This window comes from Sordaria macrospora, chromosome 7, assembly GCF_033870435.1.
Source record: "Sordaria macrospora chromosome 7, complete sequence".
In the NCBI taxonomy this organism is placed as follows: Eukaryota; Fungi; Ascomycota; class Sordariomycetes; order Sordariales; family Sordariaceae; genus Sordaria; species Sordaria macrospora.
The window spans coordinates 2044912-2061660 of NC_089377.1; the positions used below are offsets into that span (position 1 = coordinate 2044912).

General features: G+C 52.3%; 4 protein-coding genes across 4 annotated transcripts; 2 read left to right on the plus strand and 2 right to left on the minus strand.

Annotated features, from left to right (window-relative positions):
- Window positions 1-3632: 3632 nt before the first annotated feature.
- On the plus strand, window positions 3633-6099 carry SMAC4_00638 (uncharacterized protein). Its single transcript, XM_003349702.2, has one exon. The coding sequence runs from the start codon at window positions 3638-3640 to the stop codon at window positions 5885-5887; it is 2250 nt and encodes a 749-aa protein (XP_003349750.1). The 5' UTR covers window positions 3633-3637; the 3' UTR covers window positions 5888-6099.
- A 1861-nt stretch (window positions 6100-7960) lies between these two features.
- On the minus strand, window positions 7961-10535 carry SMAC4_14095 (uncharacterized protein; the record flags this gene model as incomplete). The annotated part of the gene is made up of 3 exons (XM_066091769.1): window positions 7961-8740; window positions 8793-10360; window positions 10415-10535. The coding sequence occupies 3 exons, from the start codon at window positions 10533-10535 to the stop codon at window positions 7961-7963; spliced, it is 2469 nt and encodes an 822-aa protein (XP_065947753.1).
- Window positions 10536-12150: 1615 nt separating this feature from the next.
- Window positions 12151-12771, plus strand: SMAC4_14096 (uncharacterized protein; the record flags this gene model as incomplete). Its single annotated transcript, XM_066091770.1, has 1 exon — window positions 12151-12771. One exon carries the CDS (start codon window positions 12151-12153, stop codon window positions 12769-12771), a length of 621 nt encoding a protein of 206 aa, XP_065947754.1.
- A 1691-nt stretch (window positions 12772-14462) lies between these two features.
- On the minus strand, window positions 14463-14609 carry SMAC4_14098 (uncharacterized protein; the record flags this gene model as incomplete). Its single annotated transcript, XM_066091771.1, has 1 exon — window positions 14463-14609. The coding sequence occupies one exon, from the start codon at window positions 14607-14609 to the stop codon at window positions 14463-14465; it is 147 nt and encodes a 48-aa protein (XP_065947755.1).
- Window positions 14610-16749: the final 2140 nt, after the last annotated feature.

Sequence of the window (16749 nt, forward strand, 5' to 3'; positions counted from 1 at the left end):
GAATTGTTACATGATTCGAAAACTTCTTCGATGATCATTTCTTCTCCTCGGCGCGGGGCCGATACGGGAAATGTGATTTACTACCATTTACCAATGAGCGGATGTAGGTAGTAGGTAGTAGGTACTCAACGAAGTTCCCTTTCCCGCGGCAACGGGTGAAATGTATTTGCTTCCAACAGCTTTATGAAACGCCCGCTGAGGGGAGCAAGTATCCGTACACTACACGCCGCCAGACGGTGATAATTCCCGTAACGTCTCTTCCCCCCAATTTCCTCTCTTGACCTCCCTCCCCCAGTTACATAACACCAAAAGAGCCCACCCATCCATCAAACACGTTTGAGGTGAGGCTCTTGACAAAAATTATATTGCTGCGAATAAACCCTAGACGTACCTACCTAGACTAGACATGCACATCATTTAAACGGTGTCCCGGCGAAGCGGCGAGCGACCTACACTACCTCCTACCAGGTACACATCACATTACACAGCATATCATATCATCAGGCTTCAACACCCTACTTACCTACCTGACACGAGAGCGCCATCTTCAGGCACACCAGGCATCGCTGAGACCGTTTCAGCTGATAGATGAATTCTTCTCCAAAAGCAGGAAAATTTGACGGGATACATACACACGATGGCGCGTAAATGGTGTGTGTATATGTGTAAATCATCACTTTTATGCGCTCTTACGCAATGCAACATGCAACATGAGAGAGACTCCAGGTAACTAACTAACTAACTAACTAACTAACTAACTAACTAACTAACTAACTAACTAACTAACTAACTAACTAACTAACTAACTGCTATGTGTTGTAGCAACACAGCAGCATTATGTGCAGATGGATTGATCGCCACCAAATAAATGATCGAGAAGAACTTTGATAGGTATCATTGTGCCCATAAACGGTATGCTCGTTCAGTTCACAGCGTTTCTTATCTTTCTCTCCATGACTTCATGAAGCCACTGTGTCAGCCACAGTCTCGTAACCACAGCGAAACAACCGGGGAGGGAGAGACAGAACAGCAGCCACCACCCACCGAACGAACGATCCCTTGGTCATGGTGATCCAGACAGGATGTCAGGATGTTAACACTGGGGGCAGGTAGGTAGGTAGGTTCATTTGCGCCCCCCGTCTTTACTGTAATACTGTAATCGTGTGGGCCGTTCCGTTGTCCGAGACACTACTAGATATAGGAAACATACGCAGTACCTACATCTGTCTAATATCTGATTCTGGGTCCGAAACGTACATATACGGCGGCATTGCATTTGTGATGGACATGTGTACGTGGATAAAGAGATAGATAGCATGGAAGTGTACGCGCGCTTCCCAATGGCAGGAAAAAGGGTTAAAGAAGGAAGGAAAAAAAAAAGGAAAAAAAAGGAAAAAGAACCAGCAAGAACACATAGCTAAGTGTCCAAGCAAAAACGATTCCAACCGCTCGTTGTAAGACCCAAAAACAACATCCCTCAATACTACCAGAATAGGGGAGTAGTAAGTCTAGGGATTCGGACGCCTGTGCTGCCTGTCACACACATTGTCGTAACTGCAACTTTTACGCGCGGGCTTCTGTGGTTTGGCGCCCGGCTCGGCAAGTGATCTCGCTAGCTAGCAAATTATTACCGTAACGGGAGTAAAAGGTAGGGATTAGCTCGGCGGCTGTAGCATAAGCCAAAATGTGCAAGGGAATAAAGAACGGAAGAAGAAAAAACAAATTGTAAGTTCACCGTGTCACCAACGCCTTGATATAGGTTTTTAGCCGGTTGAGAATTGGTGGGAACGCCGTTGTGGCTTGTGTTTCGTTGCGTTGCGTTTCGTTTCTTGAGTCCGAAGCTGGAAGGCAGCCTCATCGTCCGTTGGCAGGTAGATGATTCTCACCATCGGTAATTTGTCTTACAAGATAAAATCTCCCTGCCGCGGCGAGCCAGTGACCTGGCTCAATCCATTTTAATGTCAGGAAGACTGACAGATAAACAGCCGGAGACAAAGAGAGAGAGAAAGGAGAACAATGGGCCAACACACTCAGTCAAGAAAAAAGAATGCCCACAGCCCGGGCAAACAACGCGCCATCGAATCTCCGCTGGGTTGACCAATTCCAAAATCCAATCCAACACGATTTTACGCCCAGAAAAAAATCCCCTGCTTTTGATGCACTGATGGCGGCGAAGGACAGCATACGGGCGACACCAAAGCGGATTCGGGCATCATGTGCGTATGTGCGTGCTTATTTCATCATATGTTTGTCTTCGGGGGTAGGTAAGGTAGGTGGGTGGTAGGTAGATCCGTACTCTCATCAGTCGGCAGGGCTTGCTCCAAACCAACTATTCTTTTTGTGCTTCTTCTTTCTGTGATAATAGCGCTCCACTGCCTACTCTGTGAGCAGCTGCGGTTAATTGCTGAATTGTCCCTGGCTTCTCGGGTTTCCCCTGTGTGCAGAGTTGTTGTAGTGGCCAGACGCATATGTCTTTCATTGCAAATGTCCGACAACTGGCACATGCCGCGGCAAGCTGAACCCTGAATGTTTGATACCCTCCAACTTGATCCCGATGGGCTTGTGCTGGCAAGGTGGGCTCTTCAGGTCCGAGGTGTCGGCCGTGGGATTGGATATGGCCAATAAAGAGGATATTTCTGACCTTTCGAGAACAAATTGCCGGGTACCTACACTTAGTAGTATGGACTTCCAACCGGTGGAACCCAAGGCCGCTCACACATCAAGCGTAGACAGTGCGTAACCTTACTGCGATCTCCTAGGACATCAGGACCGTCAAGATGAAGGAGATGGACCTCAAAATCGTCCAGGAGATACTTTGTATCGGTGACGACCACGACTACCGACGGGGTGTTATAGGATCCCTCTGATGATGAGCTGATTTAGACGGCATGTTTGCAGAGAACTTGGTAAGGTTCATGCGTCTTTGACTCGAGTTGGTTCCTGGTGAACATTGGTTCCGGTATGCACCATTGCCAGCCGTCTGAACCAAACTCATGAAGTGTCTGATGGCGTGCCATCATTGGCGAAGCTTGCGATGCGGCCCAGTGCTGAGGCCTGTTGGTTTCTAGAGAAGTAGATGAAACTCCAGGACAGGCAGGGGAAGACGAGCCATCGGGGCCATCATGACCTCTGCGTCAGCAAGTGTTTCCATGTCATCGTGCCATTCTCTTTCCGATGCCTGCTGTCCGTTTCATTGTTGCGGGGAGCTGGAGGAGAGCAAGGTGCGTGTTCTAGAAGGCGGCAAGAACATCCATGCAAAAGGTCTGGTGCCCGTGATGATGATGATGATGATGTCGGGGAAGGGATTCGATGTCACTGTGGTGAACTCGTGATGTTGCTCCTTTTGCGGGCGTTAGCGCAGCTGCACTAACAGTAAAAACAGCTAGCTTTGTTGGGTGAAAACAAACCTAAGTGTAATCATAGCTCCCAAGCTACCCCACCTTCGAGCGGTCAGTGGGCGGCAAATTCCGCCCGGCACCCAGACGACGAGGGCAGCCCGGGAGGCGGACCGACGCCGTGAAAGTATTAAAAGTTGAACTCCACTTTGACATCGCTAACGTTCAAGGTCAAGGTCAAAGAGTGTTTGTTTTTTTCACCGTATTTTGATCATCCACCTTGTCAGACGATCCTAGCCAAGATGGAAGCCGAAATCAGGACCGTTCTCCCCAACATCGACCCGATCATCTCGGAGTATTCGGCCGGCTATCTCACCCATGCCTCCACGGCCTGGTCCGGCGATGAGGATGCTACCGGCCCGTCTCCGCTTGCCGAGGCCGCCACAGCCGTCACCGACCTGCTGATCTCGGCCTCCGGTGGTACCAATGCCGCCCTGCAGGACAAGATCCGTCAGCTTGTCGACAAGTGGGTGGACAGGTATTCTGCTGCCAACGAGAACCAGGACAGGAGGGGCCCGGCTGTGAAGCGTCTTGACCAGACCATCCAAGTGAGCGCTCAGAGGAATATCTCGTCGACCCTGGCCGTGGCCACGGGCGGTGTTGATCTGGAGTCGGCCAACGCCAGGAAGGTCGAGTCCAAGGTCGACAAAAAGAAGCTGGAGAAGGCCGAGAGGAAGATTGCGGCCAAGCAGAACAAGAAGACCTTCAAGACGGTCGAGTATGAGGCCTCACGCCTGCTCAACCAGGTCGACCCTGCTCAGTCGTACGAGGAGTTCTACATGGCCGTCAACCCTCTGCAGATGAACGGATCTACCGGCAAGACCAAGGACATCAAGATCGACAACATCGACGTTACCATCGGTGGTCTCAGAATCTTGACAGACACCACTCTCACTCTCGCCTCCGGCCATCGCTATGGTCTCGTCGGTCACAACGGTGTCGGTAAATCTACGCTTCTCAGAGCCCTCGCCCGCAGAGAGGTTCCCATTCCCACACACATCTCCATTCTTCACGTCGAGCAAGAACTCACGGGTGATGACACGCCTGCCATCCAGGCCGTCTTGGACGCCGACGTTTGGCGCAAGGTCCTCCTCAAGGAGCAGGCCGAGATCATCAAGAAGTTGGCAGATATCGAGGCTGCGCGCACTGGGTTGGCCGACACCTCAGCCGATGCCGCAAAGTTCGACAGGGAGCGTGAGGTCCAGGACAACAAGCTCGGCGAGATCCAGGCCAAGCTTGCCGAGATGGAGTCAGACAAGGCCGAGTCTCGCGCGGCCAGCATTCTCGCCGGTCTGGGTTTCTCGCCCGAACGCCAGCAATTCGCGACCAAGACCTTCTCCGGTGGTTGGCGTATGCGTCTCGCGCTTGCCCGTGCCTTGTTCTGCGAGCCCGATCTCCTGCTTCTCGACGAACCGTCCAACATGTTGGACGTCCCCTCCATCACCTTCTTATCCAACTACCTGCAGACCTACCCCAGCACGGTCCTCGTCGTCTCTCACGACAGAGCCTTCCTCAACGAGGTCGCCACCGACATCATCCACCAGCACTCGATGCGTCTCGACTACTACCGCGGCGCCAACTTCGACTCCTTCTACGCCACGCGCGAGGAGCGCAAGAAGGTGGCCAAGCGAGAGTACGAGAACCAGATGGCGCAGCGCGCCCACTTGCAGGCCTTCATCGACAAGTTCCGTTACAACGCCGCCAAGTCCTCGGAAGCGCAGTCGCGCATCAAGAAGCTCGAGAAGATGCCCATCCTCGAGCCGCCCGAGACGGAATACTCGGTGCACTTCAAGTTCCCCGAGGTTGAGAAACTGTCGCCGCCCATCGTGCAGATGTCCGAGGTCACCTTCGGCTACACGCCCGACAAGATCCTGCTCCGCAACGTCGACCTGGACGTGCAGCTTGACTCGCGCATTGGCATCGTCGGTCCCAACGGTGCCGGTAAAACCACCATCCTCAAGCTGCTCGTCGGCAAGCTCGCGCCCACCACGGGCCTCATCACCATGCACCCCCGTCTCCGCATTGGTTTCTTCGCCCAGCACCACGTCGACGCTCTCGACCTCAACGCCTCGGCCGTCTCCTTCATGGCCAAGATGTACCCGGGCAAGACGGACGAGGAATACCGTCGCCAGCTGGGCGCCTTCGGCATCACGGGCACGACCGGTCTGCAAAAGATGGAGCTGTTGTCCGGTGGTCAAAAGTCTCGTGTGGCCTTCGCCTGCTTAGCTTTGACGCAGCCGCACATCCTGGTTCTCGACGAACCGTCGAACCATTTGGATATCGAGGCCATGGACGCGCTTTCCGAAGCGCTGCAGGCGTTCGAGGGTGGCGTGCTCATGGTTTCTCACGATGTGACCATGTTGCAGACGGTATGCAAGAGCTTGTGGGTGTGCGAGAACGGCACGGTCGAGAAGTTCCCTGGTGATGTGCAGGCGTACAAGAGGAGGATCGCGGCGCAGGCGGACGCCGCGGGTGTGGTCAAGAAGCATTAAGACTATACTAGTTGTACTACATGCTGGCTTGGTTGTTGGAATGTAAAAGCAAATATCGTTACAATTTAGCGAAAATTTGAATGAAGGTTGTGAAAGCGGTTCTGATCGATATCTGGCTTTCTATGCTTGCTTGCTTGCTTCTTTTCTTCCTTGTGTACTTTGTATGATACATCCAAACCAGTAGAGGTCCCAAAGAGACATGTGTATGGCTACGGCGACGAGGTTGAGAAGACTTTGTCCTGGCTGGATCTTCAACTTCCTGTTTTTTGCTGATGTGAAATAATATCCAAGGGGAAGAATCAAATGGCCGTCTCCGTGGTAGGACTCTTCATATTACAGACTCGTGCAGGCTTACCATAGATGACGGGTGCCCCTCAATCATAAAGTGTGCAAGTGCAAGATTGGTGATGCCTAATCAGGAAAACCCTTTTCTGGTGTTCAGTTTTGTTGTAAAACTTCATGATAACATACATGCATACACACAAGATAAAATAGGTATAGAAAGGGTCTATCTGTCTGCCTATTTACTATTGTATCCTAAAAGAGTGGTAGTATCCATTAGACTCTTTGCGAAGTGTCAAACGGACGAACATTGAAGCTCGGGGAGATGAAGGAGCTGGAAGAGGAGATTACGGAAGAGGTGGAGGAGGGAGGGTATGGACCGCAGCGCGGTGGTACCCCTTGGAGTGGCGGTTGGACATGATGAGCAGAGGTACGGCCCGAGGAAGCAGGTGTCTTCTGATGGGTTCAGGAACATTAACAGGGAGGGTATGGAGGTTATGAGATAGGATGGTTAGTTAATAGTTACAGTGGACGAAGAGGAATAGAGCTACCTTAGGTACTACTAGAAAGCAAAACTATTACTAACCGTTGAGGTTGTGGGTGTGGGTTTGGATCTTGGATAAATTGAAGTTTATGGAACCACGCGTGGAAGTAAAGGAAGTTGGAAAAAAAATACATCCAACACCATTTAAGTAGGTTCATAAGCTCTCCATAAACAACAAGTAAACACATACGACCATAACCCACTGGAAAACTCGGGATCCCGTCCGTTCTCCCATAGATAAGTCACTGAGGGGTGGCTTATCTATGGGAGCTATTTTTTGACAGGGATTCAGATGACTCAGCAGAAAACGCCGCTCCCGTTTCGAGAACCGTTTCCCATTGCCTTCGCCGTCGAGTGCACCGTTCCACTTACGCTAAGCCCAGCTGAGTAGGCTAGGCATATACTACACAAGGTACTTACCCCTGCCATTTACCCCCGACACCTCCATATACTTGATACTTTTAATTGGGAGGTGTGGTTAGCTTTGGTGAACATCAGAAGGGCCTCAACATATAAATCGCGTCTTTACCTTCAGATTTCCGACTGAACCAAACAAGCACACTTCTATCCCATTCTGATTGCATTCACTGCATATCCGTTCTTTTCAGTTGATTCTACCGCATTGATTCTACCGCATTGATTCTACCGCATCAATTACGGCCCCTACTCCCAAACATACTGAGCTCGTTATGTCGCACGGACATTACCCACAGTCCCATCTTCCTCTCGCAACAAAGGTCTTGGCGCCAAGCGTTAGCACTAACGCTTTGTTGCCCGCAAATCCTTAACACTACCAAAATCGCCGCTTTCGGGGTCGATATCCCAACAACGACAACTACGAAATGTCTACGCCTTCGTCCCCTGGGGTCCCCCAACCAACGCCGCCGGTCATGACGCCGGTTACTCCTCTGCCGGACGCCCTTTGCGTCCCGCCACCGCCCTCCACGACGGCGCAGTCGGCCAAGAGAGCCCGGACGTGCAGTGCGACAATGTCACAGGCTAACCCGGTGAAAATTGGGCAGTCACGGGTTAATCCCGTGGCATCTGGATCGCACAGGCACCTGCAAAAGGAGAGTCAAGGATGGAACAGTCTTGCTTCTTCATAATAGAATACGTCATCTTGACAACAGTAGAAGGTACCAGAATTTACAAAATTCCTATAAATTTACCTGTCCTCCCAGACCCTTCTGGTGGCACGCTAGAAAAAAGAAATAAAGAGACAAGAATTGAGAACGAGATAGAATAAACTATATGCCTTGCGAGACGCCAATAAACCAAATCTGTCCCGATGCGCAGATGAAGGATATCATCTGTCCCTGGACATAATACTTATCCGGTCGGTAACTTGGTGGTAGCCAAAGTACGTTCTGGCCGTTGCAAGTAATCCAAGACTTATCCTGTCCTAAATTATAGCTATGGCTTTCTGAGTTATCTAGTACAACTTGGCGTTCGGTAGTTTCTGTAACTATTTTAATATGTCCAACGTTGGTACGTAGGTAGCGATTGGTAGGATCAAACGAGATATCGGTTATACTAGTAGTAGTAGGAATCGTTTGGAGGCAGCTCCCCGACGCCGGATCCCAGATCTTGATCGTTTTGTCCCCCGAACCGGACGCCAGCCGCTGGCCATCCGGCGAGAAGGCCACTGAGCGAACATCCCTGCTATGGCCTTCGAGGGTTTGGAGGCAGCTCCCCGACGCCGGATCCCAGATCTTGATCGTTTTGTCCCCCGAACCGGACGCCAGCCGCTGGCCATCCGGCGAGAAGGCCACGGAGCGAACGCTCCCGCTATGGCCTTCGAGGGTTTGGAGGCAGGCATTCCAGTCCAATTCCACAGCCGGCTTCGTTTGAATCCATTCAGGTTCTTCTCCTTTGAAATTTCTCTTTATCAAGCTCCTGCTTGGAGCAAATACAAGCGCTGATATGTATGCTTGAAGTGGAGCTTGCTCTATTATTGACTTATTTGATAGAGCAAACCGGTAAGCATCCCAAACAAGCTTTGACAACTGCGACTGATCATTACCTCCCTGTATCTTTAGTTAGACCAAATTCCTTAGGTGGAGTTAGACCTGTACTTACTAGTAGGCTCTCGAGCTTTCCAATAGCAACAACGCCCGCAGGCATAGCTTGGAGTAGACTTAGAGCTTCCAGCCAGTAAAGGTACTTCGTCTCAAGAAATTCATGGACAATCTTCTCATCCCGTAAATGATTATGCCATTTTGTGTTCGTGCCAGAAACGGAGTCACACAAGTGATCAACCCAGTAGACGCATGAGTACCGCACCGTCGCTAGCGGGTCCGGATCCGGTACTTGGACCTTGTCACTTAAAAACCCCGGTGCCCTTAAGCCGTATATGTCGCGTCGCAATACTCTAGACATGGCATCAAGTGACCTCAAGAAGATGGTATAGTTCACATCTGCTTTTCCAGCAGGAAAAATCCACTTGAACGCCTCCTGAGAAGCTTGGTTGCCAGCTTTATCAGAGGCATTGCCAAGTAGAAAGTCCTTGGCTGATTGATGGACAAAATAGATAGTTCGTTCTCGTAGTGTTAGAAATGAACCACATAGCCCTATTATTGTTTCTAAAGACTCGAAATCGTCGCAAGTGTCATCAAGCTTGTCGGCGAGAGTGATTAGTTCTTCAAGGTTGATTGGCCGGCGAACAATTGTAACAATAGCAAGAAGGTGCTTGCAATAATAGGATTCATCGAGCTGGGTCATATCTTCTCTCATCCGCGCATATAGAGCATCCAGCCCAGATGGAAACATGCGTAGCTTTTTTAGGGTAAACCCTTTCTGGACTTTTTCAAGCGCTTGACAGACCAACGCCACCCAGAGGAACGTGTCCTGCGCTTTGGAGCAAAGGTAGTCCTGAACGGTCTTCTTTGTCTTTGGACCATACTTCTTCAGCTCTGCTAGGTCATCCACCTTGTGCAGGATAAATGCATTGACAGCCGCTGCGACGGATTCCGCATTCAGCTCCAGGGAGACCTTCACTTTATCTGTGGCTTTCTCTAACCGTTCCTCAATTTGCGGCCAATTACGGCTTGAGACGATCCACTTGACTCGAGATTCAGATGATGTTTGCTGAGCAATCAAGTCGAGAAGCTGTAGCAGGTCTGTTTTTATGCACTCGTCAAGCGCGTCGATAATGAGGTAGGTCGTTCGGAGGCTTGAGTCTTGTAGGATATTGGTGAAGATTCTCGACAGGGCGTCCCACGTATTTGCATCTTTGAAGAGGCCCTCGCCTGCACGGTCGTACTCACTCCGCACGTGTGAGAGAATAGATGGCTGCTGGACACAAAGTAGGTAGATTAGGCCGCGCAGTACAGCGGTTGCATTGTTGATGCGAGAGTCGGTAGCTTGGCAGAAGAAGTAGGCCACATTGCAGTGGCGCGCATTGGCAATATTGTCTTGATCCAGCTCATTGATGATCCCGCACAGCAACATAGTCTTCCCTTTGCCGGGGTCGCCCTTGATCCAGAGCAGTCGGTGCTGTTGGTCGTCACGCCATTGTTGAAAGTCAGCATTATTGAGGACCCAACGATACGAGTCCTGCAAAAGGCCGCCTTTGGTCCGTTCAATACGGACTTTATCATCGCGAGGATCGGTAATGCGCAAGTGCTTCAGACATTGCTGGTCATTCTCTGACATTATGTTAGAACAAGCCCATACCGACACCACCCATAATGGAAACCTACGTTCGTAGAGGTAGTAGTTGTATTGCGGCCCGGCGGCGTTGTTGTTATACTGAGCACCCGGGCCGATATTGGCATTGGAGAAACCCGAACCAGAATTGTAGACAGGCCAGGACCTTTGCATGTTGTAGGGATTGAGCTTCGGGATTCCTATGATGTTTGGCTACAAGATCAGACGTGAGGCACGGAATGAGGTTGCTCGTCTTGTAGACTTAGAAAAAGGACCCAAGGAGCAAGCAAGAGGTTGACAGAACCGAGTGATGAGATGAATAGTGTTCAACCGGTTGACCAGCCCAAACTCCAAAGGTGTACTGTCGCCGAACGGATGTGCCACCGAAATGTGCACATTTGCGGCATCAGCTGTTAATGCCTGGCCTTCCAGATCAGCCTAGGTGTCAAGATGCCCAATGGATACTACCTGTTAATGCCCAAATTCCCAGTCTGGCGTGGGTCGACTACCAATCGCATGTGCCAATGGTAATGTGAAGATATCCTTTCGGGGAAAGCTGAATGCGACGCCTGCCCCCACAACTGTAAGTAAGACGCCACTCTCCTAGACTGAGATCACCGTCACTGCAAGAAAGGTCCTAAGCAAATTCGGCCAATCAGAAGCTTCAAAGAAGAACTCCGCACCGAAGATAAAACTGGCCAAGAGGGGATTGTCTGGTCTGGATGCCCTCCATATTTCCCATCATGGTGGATGGAGGTATGTGAGGCCACCAATCCGACGGCGTCTAGCAACGTCGCTCACTCTGAGAGCAAAGGGTACAAGAGCTAAGACTCAATCCACCCCTCTCCACGTTGCGCCTTGCCTTTAACACCCCGAGTAGATGTTGAAACCCTCAGTACTTTCGACCTGTGCTTGGGATCTTTGCAACTCGAGACAGTGTTGTTCTTCATTTTTTATAGCCAGATTTGACGTCAACATCTGCAGAAATGGACCCCTCACACGACACTTCTCGATACACAGTCGGCTGGATCGCCCCCTTGCCCTTGGAACTCACCGCTGCGGTCGGAATGTTAGAGGACCCGACAACAATGGAGGTTCCCGACGACGATGTCCTCTACCACGTCGGACGTATAGGCTCGCACTTCGTCGTGATGGTTGTGTGCCCACGCATGGGTATCGAACCAGCCGCCACGGCTCTTGCCAACATGCGCCGCTCGTTTCCTGTGACAAGGGCAGTGTCCTGGGCTTAGAACAGTAGTTCAATTCAGCTAATAATCTTCTTTGGTCTCGAAGGCCTTGTTGATCCGTTCAACTCTCAAGACGAGGGCTGAGTTCCCCGGCCTTCTTATACAAATCCAGACCATCCTTCTGATCAGTATATACAGGGCCCTTCTGGTCTGTCAAGGCCGCAAAGCATCCTCTTGCTGACAGTGTTTCCTTCTGAGCCGTCTTAGCCGGTCTGATCCTTCTTGGTTGGTTCGGGTTGCTTCCAGTTGAAACTCGAGGGCCCGTTATCGCGGCCTAGCGCTAAGTGTTGATGAGAGCATTCGGACGTGATGCTCCACCGGGAGAATGGGCCGTGGCCCAGAATCCGGCCGAGGGGAGTGTTGCAGTCCTGAGACCACCGGGCATCTCGAGCCTCATCCCCAGCATTGCGGTTCTGCTGGGCCTTGTGTGACATTCTGTCGGTAGTTCAGGTCGGCAGTTTGACTGATGACTGTCGCCGTCGAATGTCCGTGTGACATTTCCCAACATCAAACACGTCCTGGTGGCTGGCATTGCAGGCGGGATGCCCTGCTACGGTCCAGATAGGCAGGAGCAGATCGTCTTGGGCGATGTCGTCGTCGGCGTTCCCCAGCAAGGAAGAGGAGGTGTGACGCATTACGAGTTCGGTGCGTGGGAGGGCGAGAAAGAATTGACCGTCAAAGAACACACGCTTCACCCGTCTGCTGCTCTGCTCACTGCGGTGAACAATCTGCAAACTGTGCATATGCAGGTGGTGGGAAGTAAGATCCCGCAGTACCTGAAAGACTTACGGGAGCGCTTGAATGAGCGTTCGCGACAGGCTTATCAGGATCCTGGAGCCGAATATGATTATCTCTTTGAGGATAACTATCCTCATCCGGACAGGGGAAGATTCTGTCAAGGCCTTTGTGATACGACGCGAGCAAAGGTGCGCAAAGGCCGAGGCAAAAGAGCCGATCGGAAGAGTGACCAACCCCATATACACTATGGCAATATTGGCTCGGCCAATACGGTTGTCAGGTCGAGCGCCAAGAGGAATGACCTCTACGCGAAGCACAAAATCATCTGTCTTGAGATGGAAGCCGCGGGCGTGATGAGCGACTACCAGGGTCTGGTGATCCGGGGAGTTTGCGACTATGCCGACTCGCACAAGAATAAGAAGTGACAGGGCTATGTGGCAGCAACGGCGGCGGCATACGCGAAGGAGCTTCTGTTGCTGTTGCCGTCTGGTGGAGGGTCGTCGACCGATTCATCTTCTCCCGATGAGAGGAGTGCGACTCGGGAAAATGGGTGGTATGTCGGACGGGATCAGTTTCACAACTCGGGAGCCGGGTTTATGATCTTCAACATGGGTGCAGGAGTTCAAACAAGCAACAATACCGCTGGAAACCAATACAATGCGCCACTTTACGGGCATCCGCCAGCCGTACCGCAGTGGCCCAAGTACTAGCAGGCGGGGTTCATGTAGACAATGTGGCCTCCCCTCCTGCCACGGAAGGGAAGGATGGAGGAAAATAAGAGGGTCTGAGGGTGTGGTCTGGGAAACGCCCAAGTAGTTTGTCAAGACATTGTCGGCTGTGCAACAAGTCTTGAAGGGCAAACGTCCTCACTTCTGCTTCCGCCCAGTCAATGACGCCCACGAGGTGACAGGTGGCTTTGTCGACTATGATGTTGCAGGTGCCGAAGTCTTGGTGGAGGAGGACCATGGGTAGGGAGAGTATGTCGTCTATGTGGTCGAGGCAGGTCTGGATGATGGGTCGGAATCGAGACGGCAGCGAAGTATTCAAGAGTTCGAGGTCGGCAACGTAGGTTTCTCGTAACCTGTCGCGGTACTCTGGGCCAACGGGCTGAGGAGCCTTCCATGACAGGGCCATGAACCTGCAGACATTGAGTTAGTATTATGGCAAAATTAATTTCGACGGCCGAGGCTTACCGCGCGATGTCTCCCATCAAGTTCCTTCGCCAGACACAATTGTCTCCGGGAAGCCACGAGCCAAGATAAATCCAAATGTGTCACTCCACGTACTCGGGTCATCAAGTAGACGCGCAGTGCCTACTTTTCTTCATTTTCGCCCAACCTGCCCACGAAAGACACCTTCGGCACCAGTGATCCATAAATCTCAGTGGCCAGGGAGCTGATTTCGGAATCCACAGAATAGTTCGCTGGAGCGTCAGAACTCGGGGCGGTGATAATGATTTCGGATGATTTCTCCATGGCGTGATGGCTGTGTCGATGACAGAGAGGACGATGATTGTTGAGAAGGCGAAGAAGGTGACAATGGGGAGGAAGGGAAACTGGGAGAAGATGAGAAGGCGAAATGGAGAAGGAGACGGAGACAGAATGCATGACGTTGGTGGGAGTTGTATAAAAAGGAAAGGTATGTTTCGCAAGGGCGATTCCCATCTTTGCCGCTGCCGGCAGGTGTTTGCTCTCATTAAAAGCCGTTGGCAGTGCCTTTCGTGAACTGTTTCATGCAAGGAGACCGGCCGCACCCAACCCGGTGAAGTTGTCAGCGATGCCTCCGTCGTCAGTGTGCTTCTGCCAGAGTGTCTGGCGCCAAGCCTTCCTTGTGCAAGTCCACGAAAAGAAGTGCGAGGTCTGGATTCTAGCAACAAATTGTTGCCAGTAAATACCGATGGCAAGGGAGAGATTCTTCCGTGTAGCCGCCTCGCCTGTGACCGGGGAGACCGCGTACGCCTTTCTGCAGAAAAAGGGGTGGAAGGGATTCTTCCAGCTCCCGCAAAAGCATGTTAGCAGGGCGTCCTCGTGCTCGAAGCGCTCATGGTAGTCCTTGAAATCCCCGTGGCCAGACCTGGCCGCGAGGAGGTGGTGTAAAGAGCGTCTGTCCAACTCTTTTAATTCGTCGTTAGGCTTGATAGAGGGCCCCAGCCGGTAGTCTGCGTAAGACTCTGGCTTGTTCGTGGCCCACCATGCCTTGAAATCCGTGCGTGCCTCCCTCTTAGCAAGCCGGCTTGAATGCGCAAGGGTAGCCAACCCTTCATTGACTACCTCTCCCCCTTCGGCGCCCGCCTTAGCGAGCTCGTCAGTAATCTCGTTGCCCGTAATGCCCTTGTTGTGACAAGGGCAGTGTTCTGGGCTTGGTGGGCGGGATCTAAGGTAAGGAGGCGTACAGCGTGCCGCCGGCGGGCCGCCTCCAGAAGAAGGGGGACGGGGGGCAGGCTAGCTTCGCGGTAGAGAATGGCAAGACGCGTCGTTCTCCACACCGGTAAGCTGGCGCGGATGGCAGTGTTCACCGCCGTCTGGACCTTATGGACAAGGTCCGCCAGTCCGTTGCTAACAAGCAGGAACTCCCCTTGTTTGCGGAGAAGGGGCGTGCTTCCTATGGCCTGGCCACCAGATTTCAGAGCCAAATAGGGCCTTTGGCAGGACGACCGCCTTCATAGCCTTCACCATGGAGCCTGGAGGAGCGCCGTGGTAGACTCTGTTGAGACCGCGTATGTGGCGGACCACTTTCTTGGCGGAGGCGAGCCTGTGCTCAATGTGGTGCTTCCAGTTCAGCTTGCTGTGGAGCCAAATCCCTAGCCAACGCATTGCCGGCTGTGCAGCCACCACGACTCCTCTGTGCGTAATGGTTGGGAAGGGCGCAATTTGTCTTTTCCTGGAGAAAAACTGAATTTCGGTCTTGTCCGGGGAGAAGTCGACAGCGTTGTCTACTCCCCATTGGACCATGGCGTCCAACTCTCGTTGGGCCTTCTCTGCAACCTCCTCGTTCGAAGAGCCCGTGACCAGGACTGCACAATCGTCTGCATATCCAAAGTGCTGCGCTTCGCTCTCCCCGAAGCGATGAACTGGCTCTGTATAAAGCAGGTAGATGATGGGCGAGGCTGGTGAGCCCTGGGGGAGCCCGCATCTGAGACGGCGCATAGGAGTGGTCACCCCCGGGTATCAAATGCAGGCCATACGGTCCGTCATGAAAGACTCAACCCAGCGGGCTACGCAGTCTGGCCACCCTTGCTCCCGCAAACGTAAAACCAGCCTATTCACCAGGACGGCGTCAAAGGCACCTTTGACGTCCATAGCTACCAGTGCAGCAACAAGTCCCTTGTCGAGTGTGGCTTCGATATCGTGGAACAGAGCTTCCACAATGTCCACGGCCGAACGCCATGGAAGAGCACCAACCTGCTGGGGGTTTAAGACCCCATTAGAAATAGCCGTCCAAGCGATCCGCCTACCGACAAGACGTTCAATGCCTTTTCCAAGGCAGGACAGGAGCGAAATGGGCCGCCATCTCTTGGCCGTCGTCTGGTCTTTCCCCGGTTTCGGTATCATAACTACTTCCGCCTGTCGGAAGACTTGGGGGTGGTAGCCGGTAGCAACGCAGCCCTGATAGAGCCGCAAGACAGAGTCTTGATAGATTCCCAGGATGCCTTCAACATACGGACCGTAATGCCGTCAGTGCCGGGGGATGTATTGCCAGACCTCCGCAGAGGGTTTGTAGACTTCGTCCGCGTGGACGACGGTCGACCAGGGTAGGCGACGGCGTGGTACCGTGGGCACCCAGCCAGTTTCGAGGCCTGCGCACACGTCTTATTCCACCACTTTGCATTCTTCTCAGGTCTCGAGGGCCTGCAAGAGATTTGGAGGGCCTCTGTAAGGACATTGCAGAGCGCCTCGGCGAGCTCGTCGAGCCTTTCCGGAGAGTTCTCGCCTGTAGGAAGGAGCGGGACCAAGCCCATGAGGAACGAGACGTTTTCGGCATATAGTTTAATAGCTTCTGGGTCTTCACGAAGGAACAGTCGACGGCGGGGAGACTCTACCGGTTGGGTGGGGATGTCCGTAATGCAAACTTGGTGGTCTGAGCCGCAGTCCGCCTCTGGGGCAGTCCTTGTTGAGCAGAGCGGTATGTTCGAAAAGGTAAGGTCAATAGTATTACCACAGTTGTGGGTAGGTACGCCAGGAGCCGTCAGCAAATCCAGGCTATGCTCTGTAACGTAGTCTACAATTCGCGTGGCACCTTCTGATGTTTCCGCGCCGGGTTGCCAGGAGTGGTGTTTAGCATTAAAGTCGCCAGCAAGGAGTGTCCTTGTCGTTGGCTACCAACTCTGCAGTAGCTCGAGGGCCGAAAAATCATTTGATCGGCGGTAGATATTAACGAAGGTGACACCCTGCGTCTCTACCCAT